Source organism: Oncorhynchus mykiss, chromosome 2 (assembly GCF_013265735.2).
Source record: "Oncorhynchus mykiss isolate Arlee chromosome 2, USDA_OmykA_1.1, whole genome shotgun sequence".
Classification (NCBI taxonomy): domain Eukaryota; kingdom Metazoa; phylum Chordata; class Actinopteri; order Salmoniformes; family Salmonidae; genus Oncorhynchus; species Oncorhynchus mykiss.
The window spans coordinates 69,395,924-69,422,615 of record NC_048566.1 but is presented as its reverse complement, the minus strand read 5'-3'; the positions used below and the strand labels follow the sequence as shown (position 1 = coordinate 69,422,615).

At 41.8% G+C, this 26,692-nt stretch overlaps 1 protein-coding gene across 3 annotated transcripts in view; it reads left to right on the top strand.

Annotated features, from left to right (window-relative positions):
- gnao1a (guanine nucleotide binding protein (G protein), alpha activating activity polypeptide O, a) overlaps positions 1–10,847 on the top strand; it is a 137,915-nt gene extending 127,068 nt beyond the window's left edge. The window contains exons 7-8 of one of the 3 annotated variants that reach the window (XM_036954480.1): positions 8,625–8,778; positions 9,842–10,847. In XM_036954480.1, coding sequence (XP_036810375.1) covers positions 8,625–8,778; positions 9,842–10,029 — 342 coding nt within the window. In that variant the 3' untranslated portion in view covers positions 10,030–10,847. Of the gene's footprint in view, positions 1–3,459; positions 3,614–4,164; positions 6,545–8,624; positions 8,779–9,841 lie in introns of those variants that run through there. The other 2 variants (XM_036954495.1, XM_036954484.1) reach the window with 2 other exon arrangements.
- The last annotated feature ends 15,845 nt before the right edge of the window (positions 10,848–26,692 follow it).

Here is a 26,692-nt window from a genome sequence, read left to right as displayed (position 1 = left end):
GTTAGCGCCAGACATAGCATTTTCCTTGATGGCCATAAAACTCAATTTTAGTCTCATCTAACCAGAGTACCTTCTTCCATATGTTTGGGGAGTCACCCACAAGCCTTCTGGCGAACACCAAACTTGTTTGCTTATTTTTTTCTTTAAGCAATGGCTTTTTTTCTGGCCACTCTTCCGTAAAACCCAGCTCTGTGGAGTGTACGGCTTAAAGTGGTCCTATGGACAGATACTCCAATCTCCGCTGTGGAGCTTTGCATCTCGTTCAGGGTTATCTTTGGTCTCTTTGTTGCCTCTCTGATTAATGCCCTCCTTGCCTGGTCTGTGAGTTTTGGTGGGCAGCCCTCTCTTGGCAGGTTTGTTGTGGTGCAATATTCTTTCCATTTTTGAATAATGGATTTAATGTTGCTCCGTGGGATGTTCAAAGTTTCTTTCTTTTTTTATAACCCAACCCTGATCTGTACTTCTCCACAACTTTGTCCCTGATCTGTTTGGAGAACTCCTTGGTCTTCATAGTGCCGTTTGCTTAGTGGTGTTACAGACTCTGAGGCCTTTCAGAACAGGTGTATATATACTCAGATAATTTGACAGATCATGTGACACTTAGATTGCACACAGGTGGACTTAATTTAGCTAATTATGTGACTTCTGAAGGTAATTGGTTGCACCAGATCTTATTTAGGGGCTTCATGGCAGAGGGGGTGAATACATATGTACACACCACTTTTCTGTTTTTTTTTTTTTAGGTAATTGTTTTCATTTCACTTCACCAATTTGGACTACTTTCTGTATGTCCATTACAAGAAATAAAAATAAAAATCCATTTAAATTACAGGTTGTAATGCAACAAAATAGGAAAACGCCAAGGGGGATGAATACTTTTGCAAGGCGCTGTGCGTACAGTACACATCCAATGGCGTAACGCCGTTTCGCGAGGTCCGAGTAATGAAAACGGCTAACTTCTTGCTATTCTACACATTTAGCAGGGACTGGTCTGAGTGGGAAGGGGAAAACTGAAAACTAGCTGTTATTAGCATAGAGGTTTGGAACTCTCTTTCTTATTGGTCTACTAATTTACTGCCTGGTGACGTCATCACTCCATCCCACTAAAACAGGCTGAAATTTCAGTCAATTTTTTTAAACAGCTGTTACACTAAAAGGGCATTGCCAGGGCTGCGGGGAGGTGTGGTACGCCAGTGTACCACATCCCTGGTTTCCTGCTACTCATGTTGAAATGAAGGGTTCACAATTACCATTACCAACCCTTTTATCTATGGATCCTCAGGTTTATGAAACACATTGCTAATGTACAGTAGCTTACATTGATATGACCGTTCACATGCAAGTGCAGATTCATTTTGGATTCGTTTTTTGATAAGCAAAAATATGTGAGGAGCTTTACATAACACAGCATTAGATTAGACCACGTAGTTACTGTATTTCTCTCTATGCAAACACAGCAGTCACACTTCCCATCTGGTTCCACCCAGTTCTCTACCATAACCTCTGGTTGTATCAGCTGGTGTTAATGCCCAGGCAAATGAGTTGATTTCCATACAGTTGCTTAGTTAGTGAGCATCCCTGAGCACCCCCATGACCAATGGCAGTGCGTGAACAGTGTTTTTGAGGCCTATATGTGCGATATACAACTCTAACATCCAGTATAATCTCTCCCAGGCCTGTTTAAAAGCCTCATTACATTTATTCTGCTGCCATTTCCAAAAGCAGCTGGGTTTATTTTAGAACTATTTCTATAGTTCAGGATAATCCTACTTGAAAATACAACAAAATGTTTGAGAATAGAAGGCAATTCCCTTAATTCAGTACAGACTGATTAACAGACATGATAAACCAAACAAGGAAGGAACAATGGCTCTATTGAACTATTCTTCTAACAGGTTGACGGGCTCCTAAATCAAAGTCATATTTGTTTACTCCTGGACTCCTATACACATGCCCGCACGTGTGTATCAGCACATACACACACACACACACAAACGCATTAATTTCTTGCTCTCTCTATCTGGCTTCCTTTCCCTGTTTTTCCCCTTCATGCAAGTATTAGCACCCACTCAAAGACGTGCACAGCAGGGCATCGAAAAAATGTTTCTACAGCAATCCTGTTCAATAAATGTAACTGCAAGGTTTGGTTTCGGTCCTTCCTGCCTGCTCTACAGTTTTCTCCTTTTATCGTTGGGGGGAGTGTGTGTGTGCGTACTAGCACATGACTGTGGGTGCGTTTCTGCTTCTGCGAGCGTGCACGTGTGTGTGTTTAAGAGGGGAGATGAGTTGGGCCCTTGTGCATGTCCATCTCTGCTCCACTGAGCCCCCCCAGCAGCTCTCGTCTCTCCTTCAACGTCTTCTCGTCTCAGCTCCTCTCCTGTCATCTCTCGCCACCGGCTGTCCTCTCTAACCAATCGCCAAATGCTAAAAACCCACCTGGTTCCACAGAGGGCCCTCCCAACAAACATGTGTACAGGTATGAAACCTTAAACAAGGACAAAGAGTCCAAAATCCTCTGGAAAGAGTTAAAAGCAGCACTCCTTCTGGCTGTGATGTGATTCTATGTGTACATAGTATGTATGTACTCTATGTAACTGTGTGTATTTACCTGTGAGTGCCTGTGACTTGCACTGTGAGGATGATATGACACTGTCTGTACTGTAGTATGCGTTGCCTTGTTCTCAGAGTTACTTGTCAGAGGCTCAATCAACTGATGAGAGAAATGCTAAACTATGGTCATTAGTTTTCCTATCTCTTCTCTTTCTCTCTCTTACATTTTCTAAGAATTACTAACACTACAAGAACAGTCTCTGTGACTCATCTTGTTCTATCAACAGATTATGATTGGCTTTTTCCTCTGCTCTATTTAATCTGATTGGGTTGTGCGAGCCCTCTCTGCTGCTCTAAGTGGAATGTGATTGGCTGTAAAGGAGCAGTCGTGACTTTCTTCTTTGTGTCTTTTCCACTGTTATTGAGAACAAGGCAACAATTCACTCACACCAGATCGAGTGTCTGCTTCCAACTCTACAAACACCCTGGTGAAATGACGTATCAATTGTCTAGAAATGTATTTGCATGCCCTCCCATCCCTGTTCTAGAGAGAAGCACACAGGGTTTGTCCTAGACCAAGGCTACGTACCTAATAACATTGTGCATGAACAAGGCTACCCTCCCAGGATGCTGCATACATGTCATACTTAACATATTACCATGACACTGTGGCAAACAGGATCATGATAATGAAACACTGTAGACACTTTATTTTAGAATGTTCTTGGATCTCGGGGGAAGTGGCTCATATACAGTTAACGCTTTAACTCCTGGAAGGGGCATTTCAAGTTTTGTTTCTGTTCTGCTTTGTAGTTTCCTTTCTTCACTTGTTTCTCTTATTTTGTGTGACATAGTTAGAAAGAGAGCCACACAGCAGACTGACTGACGTTGTTTTCTCTATACCCACAGAACCGCATGCATGAGTCTATGAAGCTGTTCGACAGCATCTGTAACAACAAATGGTTCACAGACACCTCCATCATTCTATTTCTCAACAAGAAGGACATATTCGAGCAGAAAATTAAGAAATCTCCCCTTAGTATCTGCTTCCCGGAGTACACAGGTAATTGCTGAAGAGTGGAGGCTATTGGGCTAGGAGAACAGAGGGATGGAGTAGCAACAGGAAGGACAACTAGAAGAAGGGATAGTGTGGCAATGAGGGATCATGTGTAGAAAGGCTTGAAGAGGGAGGATTAGCTTTCGGAATCAGAACTGGAGAAGAGGATTCGGTCTTATTATTCTCTTCTCATTTACTCACCCCTTACCTGGCATGACTCCATGTTATCATCGTAGGGCTTATAGTGCAGAGCAGCCCAGGAGTCTGGCTAGCCTGCTGTACTCGCTGTGTAAACCAAGGCCTCCCTACGCAGTTACAGGATAATCAAGCCACTTAGACAAACACTAGGTTTTACATTGGGTGTGTAATATAGAAAAACATAGTTTCGCGTCCGTTCTTGTCCTTATATCTTTTTCTTTTTTGTCTGCTTATCTTCCCCTTTTATTTTCATCTTTCTACTTCTTCTTTCTTTTATTAACCGACCTTTCCACATCCTGTCTTGGACCATATATTTTCTCCATTTCCTTTTTCTCCTGCTTTTTCACACCTTTCTGCAGGCACGGACACCTTCATGGAGGCGGTGGGCCACATACAGTCTCAGTACGAGAGCAGGAACAAGTCCCTCCAGAAGGAAGTGTATGCCCACATCACCTGTGCCACCGACACCAACAACATCCAGTTTGTGTTTGACGCTGTCACCGATGTCATCATTGCCAAAAACCTGCGTGGTTGTGGCCTGTATTAACCCAGAGGATAGACCCAGTGTGTCCCTGGATAGACCCTTCTCCTCCACTTTTCCCTCAGTCTTTTATGGTTTTAGATTAGTTTATATATTAAAACATTTTAAATCAGTTGTAGAAAGAGACAGCTGTATTTTAGGCCTCAGACTTTGCAAATCACAAGGAGAGATGAAGTCAGGAAAAAGAGAGGACTCTTGAATGGAACAATTAGTTTTAGTTTGATAAAGAATATACATTTTGACAATTTGATACAAAAGTCATTTTAGTGGTAGATTATTTCTGTATGTTTGGCAATATGCTGCATTGTGCAAGTGTTTTAGTAAAACAATGTTACACAACAGTAATAATTGCCTAACTGGAATTGGGTCACCACCATAAACAATAATATACAGTTTACAAGGAAAACTGCTCATCTTTACCAACAAAGTATCTCTTTTGCTTATTGAGTAGTAGTCATCTGATATGAGAGGAATTTGTGCCTGGACAGTTTTGTGAAACACATTGAAGTGGGAATTGGAGTTGAAGAGTTGGAGATGTGTTTGTGGCTAGTGGAAGATGTTACCGTGTAAATAATGTGAATTTCAGGATTCTTTTGTTGAAATATTATTTGTTCCGCTTATATGTCGTGTGTGTTCTAAGATTTTTGTATTGGATGGCTTTTTTGGGCTATTGTCTAATATTTGTACGATTCAATGATTCGGTGTGAAATGTGTAAGATTTGAAAGTACAGCCAAAGATGTTTTGAGCCCTTTACACTGCACTGGTCTCACTGAAGGGTACATTTACCCAAACAGTGTATTTGCGTAACTAATTGTAACCCATTTATAATGGAAATTGGTAGCAGTGGTAATCTTCATAAAAGTCACTGCCTGTTGAGTTAGAGCTGTAGAAATATTCACCCGTCATATTTAGTCCAGATTTTCTTGTTGAGGTTTAGGTGCCTCAGCAGTCTCAATCAAGCACTGGGAGTTGTTTGACTTACATTGATGGTGATTGGCCTGGCTATGTCAGTAACTCATTTGCCTTACCGGTGCCAATGCTATATTCTTAATGGGAGCGCCAATCGGATAAGCAGGGGGTGTTTAATGTGTGTGTGTGTGAGGTCAAATAAGTTAGTATCTGTTTGTAGTATACTGTAAGAGAGAGCGTTTGTAGGATGAGGTTATCCAGGAAACAGCTGTTCCGTTCCTCATTACACAGAACCTCAGGAAGGACACCAAATGTCACAACACCCTCCCTGTCATTTGCCAGATAATGCCAAACCACTCTAAGAAGAGGAAAAACCTGTTGGTTTCTTGCCAAATAAAACCCTGCTCCCTGAGGTTTGATTCCGTCCTCCTCTTTTAGCTGTGCTCTTGTCATGGCTGTAGGAAGCTCTCTTCGAAATCACTAATTTGTCACACCCATGCAGGTGCTGGGTGAGTGGGGGTAGGGCAGATGTTTCCATGACGATCGTTCTCAGCACCACGCCTGCCTTAGCTGGCAGGTGCAGCCTCTTGTGTGTCAGGTGACTCTGACAGCCACTGCGTTGATTCTCTGGGCTCTGTGAAAGATTTGTTGACTGTACTGCAGTACACTACAACACCATTGCAGTAAGTTACTGTGTTGCTTCGGGTAGGTGCGCTGCAGGAAGCAAAGGCTGTGCCAGCTCCACAACAGGACATGGTCTCTGAGTTCTCATGGGCAGAAGAAATCTCATTCTGTGCCAAATCTGTTGAGACGGTGTTGGTGTGCCACATTTTATGATGAATAAAAAGCTTGTCCGTGCTGCGGTGTCGGGAGGCAGAGTCACAGCTGGAGTTTTCTATACCAGAGGCTAAACTAAGATGGAAGCCTTCAGAAGTCTAGCAGGGCATGTGTGTGTGTCCCAGAGCACCCAACCAGATGGTCTCTCTGCTCATTGTATAGCTTGGCCTTACATCTGACTGATGGCCTATAAAGCCTGTGTCCTTGGTCCAGGGAATGAAGGGTAATAAGATCAGGGAACGGCAGGCAGAGAGAACGCTGGTAATAGAGTTTATGTGCACAGCAGTGAGGCTGATGGATAATGGAGTCTTAGGGCTAAGGTAAAGAGACAGATTGGTAAGTGTATCTGCTGGAGAGAAACTATGGGAGGTACAATATGTGGCCCTGAGTAAACTGGATCTCCAGTCAGAGAGAGAGAGAGAGAGAGAGAGAGAGAGAGAGAGAGAGAGAGAGAGAGAGAGAGAGAGAGAGAGAGAGAGAGAGAGAGAGAGAGAGAGAGAGAGAGAGAGAGAGAGAGAGAGAGAGAGAGAGAGAGAGAGAGAGAGAGAGAGAGAGAGAGAGAGAGAGAGAGAGAGAGAGAGAGAAGAGAGAGAGAGAGAGAGAGAGAGAGAGAGAGAGAGAGAGAGAGAGAGAGAGAGAGAGAGAGAGAGAGAGAGAGAGAGAGAGAGAGAGAGAGAGAGAGAGAGAGAGAGAGAGAGAGAGAGAGAGAGAGAGAGAGAGAGAGAAAATACAGTAGTGTGGTCCTCTGATGTAATAGAGATTAGTTTACCACGTCTGCACTTTGCCTTGGTGAAGGTGGAGATGGTTCACATGATATACAGAAGCTGTCTGGAGCTATAATACAGTTGATTAGCTGTCAGGCTCTCCCAGCACCCAGTGTGTCAGTCCCTGTCAAGCACACACATACAAAACACATACACACACCAAGGTACTTCCAATCACAGCAGGCAACATACCAATATTTCAACTGCAGCCATAAATAATAAAACAATCGGCACAACAATATAACTTTTGAAAAGGAGAATTCTTTCCCTCCCTGAATGCATTTTACCCTATGTGACACCAAGACTGCCTCTGCATCTGCATGGGAGGAATACATTGGAGGCTATTCTCTGGAGCTTACCACAACCCCTATGAGGAAATGAAATTGTTGTTCATTTGAAAATGCAGTGTCCGTCCAAACCATACCACACCGTACCAACCCACAAGCAGCACTAGGATGCTGACAGTACAGTACGTCATGGTATGATTTAGTGCCTGTTCTCTAGTAGGTGTTGTTTGTGTCTCACTGATGTAATTATTGTTTGCTCATTCGTCTCTTTCACTGTTATGATTATTTATTGAAGGGTGTATTTATATGAAGGAAATAATAAAGGACCACATGAAACTCTGTCTGACCCTTCCTCTCTCTCTCCCTCTGTCGCTCTCTCCCAGGCCAAGTGCCTGCTTCTTTATGACTCATGGCACTCTCTCTGCGTCATGTTTACCCTGGAAAAGGGAATTATTTAAATAGAGGTCATGGGCTTGATTCAAGTTGGATGATGATCAAGTTTGTGTATCCGCCGTGCAGTGAGTGCTTTGCTCTCTCTCTCTCTCTCTCTCTCTCTCTCTCTCTCTCTCTCTCTCTCTCTCTCTCTCTCTCTCTCTCTCTCTCTCTCTCTCTCTCTCTCTCTCTCTCTCTCTCTCTCTCTCTCTCTCTCTCTCTCTCTCTCTCTCTCTCTCTCTCTCTCTCTCTCTCTCTCTCTCTCTCTCTCTCTCTCTCTCTCTCTCTACTCTCTACTCTCTACTCCTCCCTTGCCCAATGGGATGCTACTGAACTAATTATGAGCGTGTCGCCTGCAGTACAGAGCCCAGGGGACTATGAGAAACAAACTACTGCCCGTTGCACAGCACACTCACACAAACTTTACACTAACACACAACACCTCTCTCAGTACCACAACACACACTCTTACAGACACACAATATTTCACTATGTCTCCATCCTCTTTCTCGATCTCTCTGCATGTTGATGAGAACTGTGAAGGGATGATTGGACTGGTCCTGTCTCTCTCTCTCCTCTGCCCCCTGTTTATCACCTGAGTCATTGTCAGACACATGGACACTGAGCACAGCAGCTGCTAGCTGTCTCCTAGAAACATCTCATGTCTGATTCTAGCCATTCAATGGTCTTTATCGCAGAGCTCAATTGTTCGGATTGGTTCAACAAAGTTTCATTCGCAACCCTTTCTTCTCCTACTTAGCAGTCTGTCCTGTCCGAGTGCTTTGGGAGGCTCTCTCTCTCTCTACTGTCCTCAAGTCATGAAGCTTGGTTCAACTAGTGCAGCTTGGTTTTTATTGCTCTGATGCTAACCTTTCCACGTGATCTGTTTCTCTCTCCCTCCCTACCTCTCTTCCTCCTCTCTCTTTCTTCCTCCCTCTGCTTCTGTCCTCCTTTCTCTCTCCCTCCCTACCTCTCTTCCTCCTCTTTCTCTCTTCCTCCCTCTGCTTCTGTCCTCCTTTCTCTCTTCCTCCTTTTCTCTCCACTGCAGAATCGCATGCACGAGTCTCTTATGCTGTTCGATTCCATCTGTAACAACAAATTCTTCATTGACACTTCCATCATTCTCTTCCTCAACAAGAAAGATCTGTTTGCCGAAAAGATCAAGAAATCTGCCTTGAGTATCTGTTTCCCTGAGTATACCGGTAAGATTTGTAACTTAATGGACACTTTTTTGTATATTTTGTAAATGTAAGAATTGCCAAATCGTATCTGCTAGCTGAAACCCTGCAGTTGAGTCAGCAAAAATCCACCTAGGTCTTGACTATGTGATCTTAAAAGGAGTTGACATTGTGGTATATTCAACCAGAGGGGAATACAAATATGTAGTTTCTCTAACCCCCCCTTGCCCCCTCTCTCTCCCCTGTCTGACAAGGTGAGATGGTCAACCATAGCCTAAGAGAGAATAAAAGCAGAGCCACGCTTGAGCAGTCATGGAGAAGGGATGGCCAGTGAGGGCTGTCTCCGTCCCTGTCTGCTCAGGCACAGACAGACAGACACCATACCCTTTCCTTTCCCTGCTTAGAGAGCCGCAGGGGACACATTTATATATTTTATTTGGCCCTTATTTATCCAGGAGAGTCAATTTAAGGAACAAATTCTTATTTACAATGACGGCCTGGCCAGTGACGACTGGGAAATGCAGTGCAATAAATAATAAATAAATAAACACTGCAGAAGTGACCGTTATTCTGCAGCCTTCCACATCTGACACAAAGCTAAGCCAATGGGACCGTTGTATTCTCATGGTAACTAAAGTCACATGGGTTCTCTCAATAGAGTATTGTGATTTTTGCAATAGAGCTAACTACAGATGTAAGATCTTAATTTGATCACCCTGTTGCAGGAAATAAATAAAAACTTGTAGTGTAGTTGAGGTTTAAAAAGGCTTCTGAAGTTCGAAATTTCAGACTTGGACGTCCATTAATTATAATCCACATAATTCACATTTCCTGTTGCTGCAGGATTATTTTCCTTCTGTAGCAAACTGGCTCAAACTAATAACCTATCTGCATAGTTATGCTTGTTATGTTAATATATGTATGTAGCAGAATGTAAAAACATATTGAATGGAATGAATTCAGACCCTAAAAGCTCTCTTCAGCTTAGTTCTTACTCTTTCACTGTTACCTTTCTCCCTGTTCTGTCTTTCCTCCTTTATCCCTCTTCCTTTCCTCTCTTTTACTCTCTCCATTACCTCCATTACAGGTTCTAACACCTATGACGATGCAGCTGCCTACATCCAAGCACAATTTGAGAGCAAGAACCGCTCGCCTAATAAGGAGATCTACTGTCACCTGACGTGTGCCACGGATACAGGGAACATCCAGGTGGTGTTTGACGCTGTTACTGACATCATCATCGCCAACAACCTGCGAGGGTGTGGTTTGTACTAAGCCCTGATCCTCTCACCTCTGGAAATTATTCTAATTGAAAATGCAACTTGGTAAATAATGAAATTTTAAAAATAGGCATACGTATATCTAAATGTATATACAGTACCAGTCAAAAGTTTGGACACACCTACTCATTCAAGGGTTTTTCTTTATTTTTACTATTTTCTAGAATTGTAGAATAATATTGAAGACATCGAACTATGAAATAACACACATGGAATCATGTAGAAACCAAAAAAGTGTTAAACAAATCGAAATAGATTTTAGATTATTCAAAGTAGCCACCCTTTGCCTTGATGACAGCTTTGCACACTCTTGGCCTTCTCTCAACTAGTACAAAAAAAGAAAAACCCTTGAATGAGTAGGTGTGTCCAAACGTTTGACTGGTACTGTGTATAATGGGGCCATACTTGCAAACATTAGAAACAGTTTGCCTTTAAACTGTTTCTCTGTCTCAAAATGTGCATCAGCCAATTAATATCGTTGATTAGTATCATTGTCCCATCAAATAGCCTGGCACATTTTAGCCCTATCCTAACCTCACCAGCTGTCGGGGATTATTCTGTATAACAAACTCCACAAAGACTTTTTATCCACCACGGCATTTCTTGAAATAGGTTAACCCTGGCCACCAGAGGGATATTTTAAACCTATTTGGTATGGTATGTTAGGCCTATGTACAACACTAATTCATCATGAAGTTGTTTATTTTTTCACATTTTATTTCACCTTCATTTAACCAGGTAGGCCAGTGACAAGTTCTCATTTACAACTGCGACCTGGCCAAAATGAAGCAAAGCAGTGCGACAAAAACAACATCACAGAGTTACACATAAACAAACGTACAGTCAATAACAATAAAACAAAATCTATATACAGTGTGTGCAAATGGAGTAAGGAGGTAAGGCAATAAATAGGCCAATAGTAGCAAAGTAATTACAATTTAGCAAATAAACACTGGAGTGATAGATGTGCTGATGATGATGTGCAAGTAGAAATACTGGTGTGCAAAAGAGCAAAAAAAGTAAATAAAAACAATATGGGGATGAGCGATCGGTAAGCTGCTCAGATAGCTGATGTTTAAAGTTAGTGAGGGAGATATAGGTCTCCAACTTCGGCGATTTTTGCAATTCGTTCCAGTCATTGGCAGTAGTGAACTGGAAGAAAAGGCGGCCAAATTAGGTGTTGGCTTTGGACATGACCAGTGAGATGTACCTGCTGAAGCGTGTGCTACGGGTGGGTGTTGTTATGGTGACTAGTGAGCTGAGATAAGGCAGAGCTTTACCTAGCAAAGACTTATAGATGACTTGGAGCCAGTGGGTCTGGCGACAAATTGCTAGACATTGATTCAGCTTTGACCTAAACTTTATTAAACATGCACCATTCTAAGAAGTGGCGAAGCGTGGCTCAGGTGTGCTCCAGCAGATCTACACTCCTGTATAACAGTGTGTCAGTCTGCAAGAGGGATCCAAGAAGCTTCTCATTAAATATATTTGTCATTTACAAGGTTTTGGCTGCACCCTTACATCACAATAAATATAATTCTACATTTCAAAGGAAAAAAACTATACCTCACCTGGAATTCGAACTTGCTGCAAACAACGAAAATTACCAGAAGCTCACAAGATCACAACAGTGAGCTATCTGTCCAATTGAACTTTTGTGTGTGTTTTAGTAACTTTGATTAGCAGATCAACGTGTGACTTCTGTTAAGGATGCTCTCATGAAAAAGTGTTTGGTCACGTCCAACTATGTCAACATTGGTAATTGGCTGATACAGAATTTGTTACAGAAAATAATCATGTCCAGCTGGTGATGTTAGCATAGGGCTAAATATGCCAGGTTATCTAATGGGAAAAGCTAACAAGTAGCGTTCTATCACGTGCAACTACATCAATGATTTTATTTGACTGGTGTGGATTTAAATGCACATGTTTTAATGTTCGCAAGTATGGCCCCATTGTTTTTAGTTTGTCTTCGAAGAGCTGCCAACAGAACTGATTTCTTATAGAAACCCAGCCTTTAAAATTTTAGAACAAAGTTGAGAACTCGTTTAATGTTTGTTTTTTTCCCCTTCCCGACTGTCTTTTTGTTTTTAACAAAACAACCTTGTTTTTCATAATGTTTTTGTATTTTTTTATGTTTATCATGTCTATATTTATTACATGAATATCAGTCCATGGGTGACCTGTACACATTTGCCTGAGTATATTACTGTTGTAATTATGCTGAAAACTGTTCTAGCTCTAACAATGGCTATGATAGGTATGATGGTCATGAGTACGACAGTCAATATCAGTTTCTTTCTTTTGTACCAGACTGGGTTTTCATGGTAATCCTGGAAGTTCTGTTCAGCTATTTGATCATTTAGTTAAAAGGAAACACCCAGGATTGATGCACCCTTTTTCCACCCATCCCTTCCTGTCACTCCGGTGGGCCTTTGCCATTGGCTGTGTGGATTTTGGAGCGGGGAGTCACAGCGTGTGACCCAAAGCCTCTGAACCAGATATCTGAAAAGTGTCATATCAGTGCCAACCCCAGGAGAATGACAGGTTTGGAGATAGTCCTAGGAACACTTTGTTACTGTAATGAATACCTATTAACATGATCATGTAAGGAACTTATACTTTTTTATGATCATTTATTAATTAATTTATTTATTTATCGTCTGTCCCACACACCACCTCTGCACTCACCACACACCTTGTACTTTATTCCTCCACTCATCTTTTTATTTTTCTAGCACCCACCTCTCTCACCTCTCGTTTAATTGTTTTGGGTTGGCCATTAGCTGGGTAGTGGTGTCTCCCGTCACGCCTCCTGACACAAATAGCATGAGCAACCCTTCAGCCTTTGTATAAAAATAATAATACAAATAAAAAGAGGGAGTTAAACGCGTCACATAGAAAACGTTGAGAAAAAAATCCTACAAAATCCACAAAAAAGGTAAAAGAAATGGAAAAACGAAAGAAAAAAAACGAAAGAAAAAAGACAACAGCGACATAGAGACAACCATCATATGGACTGGGTGTATGGACTGGGTGTAACCAGTAATGTGGAGATTTGAGGTCAAGGGTCATTGGACTGTCTTGGTAGAAAGCTGTAGATCCTTGGGTTCTAAAATCTTTACAATGTGGAACTAATGAAGAAAAAATTAACAAAAAAGTATGATTATGACAATAATAACAATGCAGAAAATGATGATGATTATAATTACAATATCAATGATAATGATGATTCTGTAATATTATTGAAGTATATTTCTTGTGCTTTGTAGCTACAGAACATTTTTTTCTTTCCCCCTTTTAAAGAAAATGTTTGACAAGGGTTCCCGTGATCCACACTTGAACCGTTTTTACTGACTTACTGATGTTTATGAACTGTACTGATTCTTTCTGCCTGTTCTCCCTGCATTACAGTGTCTTTACTTAGCCTGACTTATATATATATATATATATATATAATATCTATTTTTTTTATTTTGGAAGAACCACTTTGGAGCACATCCTGCCCCGTTGCTGTTAAGGGCAGGGTGTGTACGCGGCTGTACAGATTCATGCGCTTTCTTTTAATTTGGGGGAATTGTACTCAAACACCTTCCAGGTCTGCATAGAAAAGCACAGCTCTCACTTCACACATAGATTTGGAAAGATGTATCTCTCCTCCCTATCTGCCTTCTTGATTTAAATGTTTTTAAAGAATACTGTGTATTATTACATATACCAGTTTGGCATTCTTTTTCTTTTGATCCCCTCCTTTTTCCTCCATTTTTTATCCCAGTAAATGCTTTTCCGTGCTGCTTTTTCTCCCTCCTCTTTGGGGAATGGTTGTTCTTTCATGTGGGATGTTTGTGCTGGAATACCAATCGAATGTAGTGTTTACATTAAAAGCCACAGTTTTCATGACTACAACTTGGGGCCTTCTGATTCTTATTGTCACTCATAATTAACCTTCTATCTATTACACTGTCCTCTGGCACCTGACACCTTCTATCTATTACACTGTCCTCTGGCACCTGACACCTTCTATCTATTACACTGTCCTCTGGCACCTGGCACCTTCTATCTATTACACTGTCCTCTGGCACCTGACACCTTCTATCTATTACACTGTCCTCTGGCACCTGACACCTTCTATCTATTACACTGTCCTCTGGCACCTGACACCTTCTATCTATTACACTGTCCTCTGGCACCTGGCACCTTCTATCTATTACACTGTCCTCTGGCACCTGACACCTTCTATCTATTACACTGTCCTCTGGCACCTGGCACCTGACACCTTCTATCTATTACACTGTCCTCTGGCACCTGACACCTATCTATTACACTGTCCTCTGGCACCTGACACTTTCTATCTATTACACTGTCCTCTGACACCTTCTATCTATTACACTGTCCTCTGGCACCTGACACCTTCTAGCACTTGAAACCTTCCGGCACTTGACAAACTGCTAATAAGATAAACAACACCGTGAAACTAAGTAAGAATGCACGAAACAACATAACCAGTGCTGTGGCGATCATTACATTTAGTCAGCCATGACTGTCAAGCAAATAACTGCTGGTCTCACGGTAAGTGATCGTTAATGAACATAAACACATTTAGCATCCCCTGGCGTCCACACAACCTACAAGCCACTGATGCAGACCTTTGGAACATCTACATTTTAAAAAGTCTAATAAATCCATGTAATATAGCCTAAACCTTCACAATAAATCCATTATTTATTTTAGACAGATTTAAAGAAACACGATATGAAGAAAATTGATTCTTATGCTAGGTCCTGATCTGGCTATGCCAAATGGCTGTGTGCTACTCTAGTTCATTTAGCAGACAAGATTTGCTTAGAATTCCGTGGCATTATTTTATATAATTTTATAGTCTGAAGAATACAATTGAACATAGCTGAATAAAATATGAAAGGATATTTTCTCCAAACGATTTCCGAGGGCGTGTGCACATGCGGCTATTCTGGGTTGAGCGGTTAAAGAAATGGGTCCTCCGATATGCTTCATTTAGTGTTTTATTTATACGACTTTAGTTGTGTTACAGACGCTATATGTTTAGATTTTTAATACATTCTAAGGCTGCATAATGCGACTCTAATGATGATTTGAAAAAAGTTGCATGAAAGGCATGAGCTCTGCTTTGTTTCTTGTGCAGTTTGCACACACTTCATCAATCTGTCATTCACAATTTGACAAGCACTTGATAATATTCTCACCAGGCCTAGAATTTCCTGGCGGCATCCCCCTTGTGTGGCCGTTAAGCCCCCTAAAAAAAATCCATGCCTTTTGCAGCCCAAGTGGCCATTGTGCCCTTGGGCTGAATATAATAATTATATCTCCCTTCTCCAGGCTGCCAATCACCATGCTCCAAAGCACCTCACTCACATAACTCAATTCTTATTAACTAATGCCCATGACATGATCTGGTCCTTCTCACGGGCATCACAGCTCCGAAGTGGGCTGCAAATGAAGACAGACACACCAGGGATGTAACTGTGTAAGTCCTTATTGAATTCCGAGGCACATATTGAACGTGTTAGAAGAACTGTCCACGTTGACTTTTCAAACAGCCGCTAAAGCAGCTAACGAACAGCTAAAGCAGCTAACGAACAGCTAAAGCAGCTAACGAACAGCTAAAGCAGCTAACGAACAGCTAAAGCAGCTAACGAACAGCTAAAGCAGCTAACGAACAGCTAAAGCAGCTAACGAACAGCTAAAGCAGCTAACGAACAGCTAAAGCACTAGCCTACAGTATGTCAATATCCTATCCCCCATAGTACAAAAGCTGACCTATTCTATTGGTCAATTTGTCCTGTGCAATAAATAAAGATTCCAAACATAGTCTGGGACAGTTGTGGGATGCAATAGATCCCAAATTAATACAACCACTTGCATCAAAAAACATTTAAAAGCAATGAGGCTTATGCAACAAATCAGAATGTTTAGCTTCAAATTGTTATAAACTATTAGGCTATTTCTTCACATTATAAGCGCAGCAATGCGCACACAGCAGAAGGCTATACACGCAAATGTACCAAAATGCAATCATAGGGGGAAAACACCACTCTCAAAAGTGACCACAAATGTGCTTTATTATGAAGGTGCATTTTTATGGTGAAAATGATCTTCCCCAAACTTGAAAATCACACACCAACTCTGTATGCCAGCTAAGTTAAGCACTACACATGATGTAAAGCAAATGAATGTGCTTACATTTAAGAAGTTATTTGGCCACTTCAGCTGTGATACAAAACTTATTAAATCATAGAGGCAGGCCTATGGGCTAGGCTACATGAGGTGTGATACTGACCTTATTAAAACATAGAGGCCTATGGGCTAGGCTACATGAGGTGTGATACTGACCTTATTAAAACATAGAGGCCTATGGGCTAGGCTACATGAGGTGTGATACTGACCTTATTAAAACATAGAGGCCTATGGGCTAGGCTACATGAGGTGTGATACTGACCTTATTAAAACTTTGAGGCCTATGGGCTAGGCTACATGAGGTGTGCGACTATGATTTGAAAAAGTTGCAAAAAGGCACGAGCTGTTTCTTGCCTTATATTGCACATGCTGGGCATCATTCACAAGTGAATGGGCATCATTCACAAGGCTAATATTGTCACCCATCAGTCTATTCTTAATTGAATCTTGTCTTTACATATGCTAAATAATATATGTGTAAAATGAGTTTTGATTTAGAACGGACCATTATCATGCACCTGTCTTGAAACAGGGGCAGGGGGAAAAAATACATGTCATCATGTAGTTAAATATGATTGGAGGACGCTTTTCCATGTGGTTCGATTTCATGCCAGCCAAGTAGGCTATACTCCTGTTGTAAAGCGAAGCAATGTGCTTAATATTAGGAAAGTTGAGAAATAAATATACTAGGTCTAGCCTATAGAAAGCCGATGGGATCCTCCTCTTTTAATAGAGGCCATCAAAATGCTGTTGTTTCGCGCAATTGCATAGCCTATAGAAATGTTGCGTAATATGAACTCATGATTCGACTCATGTTTCATTAGATTTTTTATTACATTTGCATTGATGTCAGAGTGATTAGAGGGACAATAGAGTGCTGAGTACCAGGCAGTTAGCAAGTTCGGTAGGCTACTAATGACCATCAGCAGCAACAGAGCTTGGAAAACCTAGTTAGTGTGACTAAACGGTCACTTGGAATTAGACTGCAGTCATGACTCGTGACCGCCGATATGGAGGTAATATGGTCACCATAACAGCTCTAAACATAACTACCAATCATTCCACAAGCTTAAGCTAGGTTGGATAAGACTTTTGGGTTGTGACTCATCTGATAGATTGAGTGTGTGAGTATCAGTGGAGGCTGCTGAGGGGAGGAAGGCTCATAATAATGTCTGGAATGGAGTAAATGGAATGGAATCAAACATAAAGAAACCACGTATTTGATACCATTCCAGGTATTCCGCTCCAGCCATTACCACCAGCCCATCCTCCCTAATTAAGGTGCCACTAATCTCCTGTGGTGAGTGTGTGATGGAGGCCCATATTCAGTGAAATAGCTGTGAGGAGGGAGGTGAGCGGGGATGAAAGGATCACTTCCCCTCCGTCCTTCCCCCTGCCTGGAAAGGATGTCCTGCTGCTAACTGACATCTCTGCTGGGCAGGGGATCGAGGGAGTCGGCTCAGCCCGGGGGGTACACATAGGTTACACACACCATGCATGAGGCTGACTGCCTCATACACACACACCCCATCCATGAGACAGACTACACACACAGTGACACACACACACCATCCATGATACAGACTACACACATAGTGACACACACACACACCATCCATGAAACTGAAACACCAAAATCCATGAAACACATACTATCCATCAGACCAGAGATCCCTGGTCGTACACGGTACCCTAAAACACATCAACCTTCTACACACAATAAAAATTTGAACTCAACATGCAACAATTTCAAAGATTTTATTGAGTTAGTCAATTTAAATAAATTCCTTAGGCCCTAATCTATGGATTTCACAAGAATGAGAATACAGATATGGATCTGTTGGTCACAGATATCTTTAAAAAGGCAGGGGTGTGGATCGGAAAACCAGTCAGTATCTGGTGTGACCACCATTTGCCTCATGCAGCGCGACACATCTCCTTCACATAGAGTAGATCAGGCTGATGATTGTGGCCTGTGGAATGTTGTCCCACTCCTCTTCAACAGCTGTGCGAAGTTGCTGGATATTGGCGGGAACTGGAACACGCATGCTCAATAGGTGGTGACATGTCTGGTAACTATGCAGGTATTGGAAGAACTGGGACATTTTCAGTTTCCAGGAATTATGTATAGATCCTTGCGACATGGGATCGTGCATTATTATGCTGAAACACAAGGTGATGGTGGCGGATGAATAGCACAACATTGGGCCTCAGGATCTCAACCCCATGTATCTCTGTGCATTTAAAACTTGTTATGTCTTTAATCCCGATATCGGGATAAGTGTCATCAACAACCGCTGAATAGCATAGCGCTACATTCAATAAATATTACTACAAATATTTATATTAATGAAATCACAAGTGCAATATAGGAAAACACAGCTTAGCCTTTTGTTAATCCACCTGTCGTGTCAGATTTTGAAATTATGCTTTACAGCGAAAGCAATCCAAGCGTTTGTGTAAGTTTATCGATCACACGATAAAACATTAAGTAAATCAAATCAAATTTATTTATATAGCCCTTCGTACATCAGCTGATATCTCAAAGTGCTGTACAGAAACCCAGCCTAAAACCCCAAACAGCAAGCAATGCAGGTGTAGAAGCACGGTGGCTAGGAAAAACTCCCTAGAAAGGCCAAAACCTAGGAAGAAACCTAGAGAGGAACCAGGCTATGTGGGGTGGCCAGTCCTCTTCTGGCTGTGCCGGGTGGAGATTATAACAGAACATGGCCAAGATGTTCAAATGTTCATAAATGACCAGCATGGTCCAATACTAATAAGGCAGAACAGTTGAAACTGGAGCAGCAGCACGGCCAGGTGGACTGGGGACAGCAAGGAGTCATCATGTCAGGTAGTCCTGAGGCATGGTCCTAGGGCTCAGGTCCTCCGAGAGAAAGAGAAAGAAAGAGAGAATTAGAGAGAGCACACTTAAATTCACACAGGACACCGAATAAGACAGGAGAAGTACTCCAGATATAACAAACTGACCCTAGCCCCCGACACATAAACTACTGCAGCATAAATGCTGGAGGCTGAGACAGGAGGGGTCACACTTAGCTCGGTCACGAAAATCAGAAAAGCAATCAAATTAATAATTTACCTTTGATGATCTCAGATGTTTTTACTCACGAGACTCCCAGTTACACAACAAATGTTCCTTTTGTTCCATAAAGATTATTTTTAGATCCAAAATACCTCCGTTTGTTTGTCGTGTTATGTTCAGAGATCCACAGGAAAGAGCGGTCACGACAACGCAGACGAAAATTCCAAATAGTTTCCATAATGTCCACAGAAACATGTCATTATGTTTCTGTGGACATTGTTTTTAAAATATATAATCAATAATATATCAACCGCAAATGTATTTCACAGTAGGAAAGGGGAAAACAATGGCTGTCCAAATTCTGTTGCGCGAGCAAAACTCATGTGACCACTTGAAGCGAAGTTATTGTTCTGGCTCATTTTTCAAAATAAAAGCCTGAAACTATGTCTGAAGACTGTTGACACCTTGAGGAAGCGATAGGAAAAGGAATCTGGTTCATATCCCTTTAAATCCAGCAAAGGGAAGCTATGGAACATGGAGTTTTCAAAATAGAAGCCACTTCCTGTTTTGATTTTCCTCAGGGTTTTGCCTACAATATCAGTTCTGTTATACTCACAGACAATATTTTGACAGTTTTGGAAACTTTAGAGTGTTTTCTATCCAATAATAATAATAATATGCATATATTAGCAACTGAGACTGAGGAGCTGGCCGTTTACAATGGGCACCTTTTCGTCCAAGCTACTCAATACAGCCCCTGCAGCCATAAAAAGTTAAATTGCCATCGATAAAATGCAATATTGGTTGCTGTCCGTGGTTTATGCTTGCCCATACCATAATCCCAACGCCACCATGGGGCACTCTGTTCACAACATTGATATCAGCAAACCGCTCGCCCACACGACACCATCTGCCCAGTATTGTTGAAACCTGGATTAATCCGGGAAGAGCACACTTCTCCAGCATGCCAGTGGCCATCGAAGGTGAACATTTGCCCACTGAAGTCGGTTACGACGCCAATCTGCAGTCAGGTTAAGACTCTGGTGAGGACGACAAGTAGGCAGATGAGCTTCCCTGAGATGGTTTTTGACAGTTTGTGAAGAAATTGTTTGGTTGTGCAAACCCACAGTTTCAACAGCTGTCCGGGTAACTGGTCTCAGATGATCTCGCACGTGAAGATTGTCCAAGTTCAAATTTTCCTCCGATGCCTTGAGATAGATGAAATCATACCTTGAAGGCAGAACTCAGTGTGTCAGAGTGAGCAATGAGCTGTCGCCCACTCTTAGCTATGATGTGGGTGTGCCCCAAGGGTCAATACTGGGGCCCCTCCTGTTCTGCCTGTACATTAATGATCTGCCTTTTGTCTCTACTGGGTCTGAAGTTCAAATGTATGCAGATGATACAGTGATATATGTGCATGCAAAGAGCAAACAACAAGCTGCACAAGAACTCACTACTGTAATGGTCCAGGTTACAAAGTAGCTCAGTGACTCGTGTTTGCATCTCAATGTGAAAAAAACTGTCTGCATGTTTTTCACAAAGAGGGCAACAGATGCTACTGAGCCAGATGTCTATGTGTCAGGGGAGAAGCTCCAGGTGGTATCTGATTTTAAGTACCTTGGCATCATACTTGATTCCAACCTCTCTTTTAAAAAGCATGTGAAAAAGGTAATTCAAATAACCAAATTCAACCTAGGTAATTTCCGATTAATACGAAATTGTTTGACTACAGAAGTAGCAAAACTGAGCTCCTGAGTTGGGAAAATCTTGTGCAATACACTGACGCATATCTTGTATTCAAGATCCTAAATGGCCTGGCTCCCCCTCCACTCAGTATTTTTGTTAAACAGAAAACCCAAACATATGGCAGCAGATCCACAAGGTCTGCCATGAGAGGTGACTGTATGGAAAAGCACCTTTAGTAAATCCACTTTCTCTGTGAGAGCTTCCCATGTCGGGAACACACTTCCATCAGACACACAACTGCACCACCTATCGCACCTTCACAAAAAACTTGAAGACATGGCTAAAGGTCAATCAGATTTGTGAACATAATCCCTAGCTGTGTATTGTCGCTTTACATGTTGTCTGTTGTCTATAGCTTGTGAGGTGTGGAAACACTTTGTTGCTTTTATGGATTTTGTCTTGTAGCTTTTTCTGTATGTATGCTACATCTTGCTTGTCCTATGTTGCTCTGCGTGTGCTCACTGCTCAATGATTGTCTATGTTGTAATTGTTTTTAATTACCTGCCCAGGGACTGCGGTCATCAATTAGCCGGCTGGCTAAAACCGGCACTTTAACTGAAATGTTGATTAATGTGCACTGTCCCTGTAAAAATTAAAATAAACTCAAGAAGCTGGATTTGGAGGTCCTGGGCTGGCATGGTTACACATGGTCTGCGGTTGTGAGGCCGGTTGGACGTACTACCAAATTCTCTAAAACTATGTTGGAGGTGGCTTATGGTAGAGAAATGAACATTACATTACATTCTCTGGCAACAGGACAACTGTTCAGTAACAGGGATGTAAACAACATTTTGTGAACAAAATCTGAGAGAAATAAGATTATTGAGTGTATTGGAGATTTCTCTGATCTTTTATTTCAGCTCATGAAACCATGTTGGGTTTATATATTTATACATACAGTGCCTTGCGAAAGAATTCGGCCCCCTTGAACTTTGCGACCTTTTGCCACATTTCAGGCTTCAAACATAAAGATATAAAACTGTATTTTTTTGTGAAGAATCAACAACAAGTGGGACACAATCATGAAGTGGAACGACATTTATTGGATATTTCAAACTTTTTTAACAAATCAAAAACTGAAAAATTGGGCGTGCAAAATTATTCAGCCCCTTTACTTTCAGTGCAGCAAACTCTCTCCAGAAGTTCAGTGAGGATCTCTGAATGATCCAATGTTGACCTAAATGACTAATGATGATAAATACAATCCACCTGTGTGTAATCAAGTCTCCGTATAAATGCACCTGCACTGTGATAGTCTCAGAGGTCCGTCAAAAGCGCAGAGAGCATCATGAAGAACAAGGAACACACCAGGCAGGTCCGAGATACTGTTGTGAAGAAGTTTAAAGCCGGATTTGGATACAAAAAGATTTCCCAAGCTTTAAACATCCCAAGGAGCACTGTGCAAGCAAAAATATTGAAATGGAAGGAGTATCAGACCACTGCAAATCTACCAAGACCTGGCCGTCCCTCTAAACTTTCAGCTCATACAAGGAGAAGACTGATCAGAGATGCAGCCAAGAGGCCCATGATCACTCTGGATGAACTGCAGAGATCTACAGCTGAGGTGGGAGACTCTGTCCATAGGACAACAATCAGTCGTATATTGCACAAATCTGGCCTTTATGGAAGAGTGGCAAGAAGAAAGCCATTTCTTAAAGATATCCATAAAAAGTGTCATTTAAAGTTTGCCACAAGCCACCTGGGAGACACACCAAACATGTGGAAGAAGGTGCTCTGGTCAGATGAAACCAAAATTGAACTTTTTGGCAACAATGCAAAACGTTATGTTTGGCGTAAAAGCAACACAGCTGAACACACCATCCCCACTGTCAAACATGGTGGTGGCAGCATCATGGTTTGGGCCTGCTTTTCTTCAGCAGGGACAGGGAAGATGGTTTAAATTGATGGGAAGATGGATGGAGCCAAATACAGGACCATTCTGGAAGAAAACCTGATGGAGTCTGCAAAAGACCTAAGACTGGGACGGAGATTTGTCTTCCAACAAGACAATGATCCAGAACATAAAGCAAAATCTACAATGGAATGGTTCAAAAATAAACATATCCAGGTGTTAGAATGGCCAAGTCAAAGTCCAGACCTGAATCCAATCGAGAATCTGTGGAAAGAACTGAAAACTGCTGTTCACAAATGCTCTCCATCCAACCTCACTGAGCTCGAGCTGTTTTGCAAGGAGGAATGGGAAAAAATGTCAGTCTCTCGATGTGCAAAACTGATAGAGACATACCCCAAGCGACTTACAGCTGTAATCGCAGCAAAAGGTGGTGCTACAAAGTATTAACTTAAGGGGGCTGAATAATTTTGCACGCCCAATTTTTCAGTTTTTGATTTGTTAAAAAAGTTTGAAATATCCAATAAATGTCGTTCCACTTCATGATTGTGTCCCACTTGTTGTTGATTCTTCACAAAAAAATACAGTTTATATCTTTATGTTTGAAACCTGAAATGTGGCAAAAGGTCGCAAAGTTCAAGGGGGCCGAATACTTTCGCAAGGCACTGTATATATATATATATATGCACAGTGGGGCAAAAAAGTATTTAGTCAGCCACCAATTGTGCAAGTTCTCCCACTTAAAAAGATTAGAGGCCTGTAATTGTCATCCTAGGTACACTTCAACTATGACAGTCAAAATGAGAAAAATAAATCCAGAAAATCACATTGTAGGATTTTTAATGAATTTATTTGCAAATTATGGTCAATAACAAAAGTTATCTCAATACTTTGTTATACACCCTTTGTTGGCAATGACAGAGGTCAAGCGTTTTCTGTAAGTCTTCACAAGGTTTTCACACACTGTTGCTGGTATTTTGGCCCATTCCTCCATGCAGATCCCCTCTAGAGCAGTGATGTTTTGGGGCTGTTGCTGGGCAACACGGACTTTCAACTCCCTCCAAAGATTTTCTATGGGGTTGAGATCTGGAGACTGGCTAGGCCACTCCAGGACCTTGAAATGCTTCTTACGAAGCCACTCCTTCGTTGCCCGGGCGGTGTGTTTGGGATCATTGTCATGCTGAAAGACCCAGCCACGTTTCATCTTCAATGCCCTTGCTGATGGAAGGAGGTTTTCACTCAAAATCTCACAATACATGGCCCCATTCATTCTTTCCTTTACACGGATCAGTCGTCCTGGTCCCTTTGCAGAAAAACGTGATGTTTCCACCCCCATGCTTCACAGTAGGTATTTTGTTCTTTGGATGAAACTCAGCATTCTTTGTCCTCCAAACACAACGAGTTGAGTTTTTACCAAAAAGTTATATTTTGGTTTCATCTGACCATATGACATTCTCCCAATCTTCTTCTGGATCATCCAAATGCTCTCTGGCAAACTTCAGACGGGCCTGGACATGTACTGGCTTAGGCAGGGGACACGTCTGGCACTGCAGGATTTGAGTCCCTGGCGGCGTAGTGTGTTACTGATGGTAGGCTTTGTTACTTTGGTCCCAGCTCTCTGCAGGTCATTCACTAGGTCCCCCCGTGTGGTTCTGTGATTTTTGCTCACCGTTCATGTGATAATTTTGACCCCACGTTGTGAGATCTTGCGTGGAGCCCCAGATCAAGGGAGATTTTCAGTGGTCTTGTATGTCTTCCATTTCCTAATAATTGCTCCCACAGTTGATTTCTTCAAACCAAGCTGCTTACCTATTGCAGATTCAGTCTTCCCAGCCTGGTACTTGTCTACAACTTTGTTTCTGGTGTCCTTTGACAGCTCTTTGGTCTTGGCCATAGTGGAGTTTGGAGTGTGACTGTTTGAGGTTGTGGACAGGTGTCTTTTATACTGATAACAAGTTCAAACAGGTGCCATTAATACAGGTAACGAGTGGAGGACAGAGGAGCCTCTTAAAGAAGAAGTTACAGGTCTGTGAGAGCCAGAAATCTTGCTTGTTTGTAGGTGACCAAATACTTATTTTCCACCATAATTTGCAAATAAATTCATTAAAAATCCTACAATGTGATTTTCTGGATTTTTTTTCTCATTTTTCTCATTTTGAAAATTACAGGCCTCTCTCATCTTTTTAAGTGGGAGAACTTGTACAATTGGTGGCTGACTAAATACTTTTTTTGCACCACTGTATATATATATATATATATATGAGAGAGAGACTGATACAGAGAGACAGAGAGACAGAGACAGTGGTCATTCAGTACAGAAGCACACAGTCATGCCCAAGAAGGGAGATTCTGATTGGGCTGAGGCTGCAAGTTCAGTGGGTTCAGCCATGGCACAGATAGATGGCGAGAGAGAATGATTGTGAAGAGGGTAGATAGGAAGTGAGGGAGGATGGTGATTGATTGAGTGATAGATTAAATAGAGTGGCGTGTTGAGTTGCAGTTAAGCATTAGAGACTTGATCTTAGACTTAGACACTCTTAGACTACTCTTAGACACTACATAGTAAAAGAACATGAATAGTTTAACCAGAGGGCCATTGTTTTAAAAACACCCAAATCTATTTGAAATATGGGATTATTAAGGGATTAGCTATGCATCACAAAATGCAAACAAACATGTAAGTCATTTCAACAAACATCACATTTTCCTCATTCAGATGGTCACCAGTATCAGTGGAATTATAATACTGTCACGACTACAGTTTTTATTTATTTGATTTATTTCACCTTTATTTCAGCAGGCTATGTCTGGCCAGCCTGATTCCTTAGCATGACAGACTGTTTTATCAGTGATGGAGAGAGGGAGATCGAGGAAGAGAAAGAGGGAGTGAATATTTTAAAGATGGCATCAGCAGAGGGGTGGGTACTGAATGGGTTCTATAGTCTGAGCTTTGTGTAATGGATCAATTGCACCATCTTCTGGTCCAAAAGGGAAGGTGCGTTTGTGGTCCCACCTCTCGATGAATTACTGTAGTTATATACTGTACCCTTACAGTACTTTATCTTATAAAGTTAAAGCATGGCATTATATCAAAAACAGACAATGACATTTTAGGACGTGGAGCATTGCGTTTACTCACCGGTCAACCACGTAACCTACACTCACTTAGATATATAGCCTAGTTGTCGCATAAACACACACACACACAAACACTTCTCTCATCTATCAAGACAAGTTTGTGGTTGTAAAAGCTGACACATCTTGGAGCTCAGGTTTAGAGGTGAGAAGTAGATGTAGTATCATCACATGCTTTTTGAGAAAGAGCTGCTATTCCGTCTGGTCCTTGAGACTCATAGAGTAGGCCTATATTCTCTCCTCTTCATTCAGTGCTCTAGAACTGGACTGTGTGTGTTGCTCATGCATGCTTTGTCTGACTGGAACAGTCAGGGTGTGAGGTCACCGTGAGTGAATTCAGAGTCTCGGAATGCCCCAAAACTCCTGTGCCTTATTCCTGTCCCCGCCAGCCTCACATCACACACCAACCAACAGGATATTTATAGCACAGCAGTGCTGTCTGTCTGTTGCTAGGAGACCGCCTGCTGCAGAATTCTCAAGCAAGCAGTCCCCTTTTCGTTTACAAGATGAAATGTTCCATGAAAATTGCTACTATACAAATCATTGTATATACAGGTGACTGGGTTACCCAACCAACCCATGTATTTGTCTGTACAGCGTGAATGCATCTGAGCTGTAGGCCTATTCCTCCTAGCCACACAGGGCTTTTACCTCAACATCCTGTACAGTATT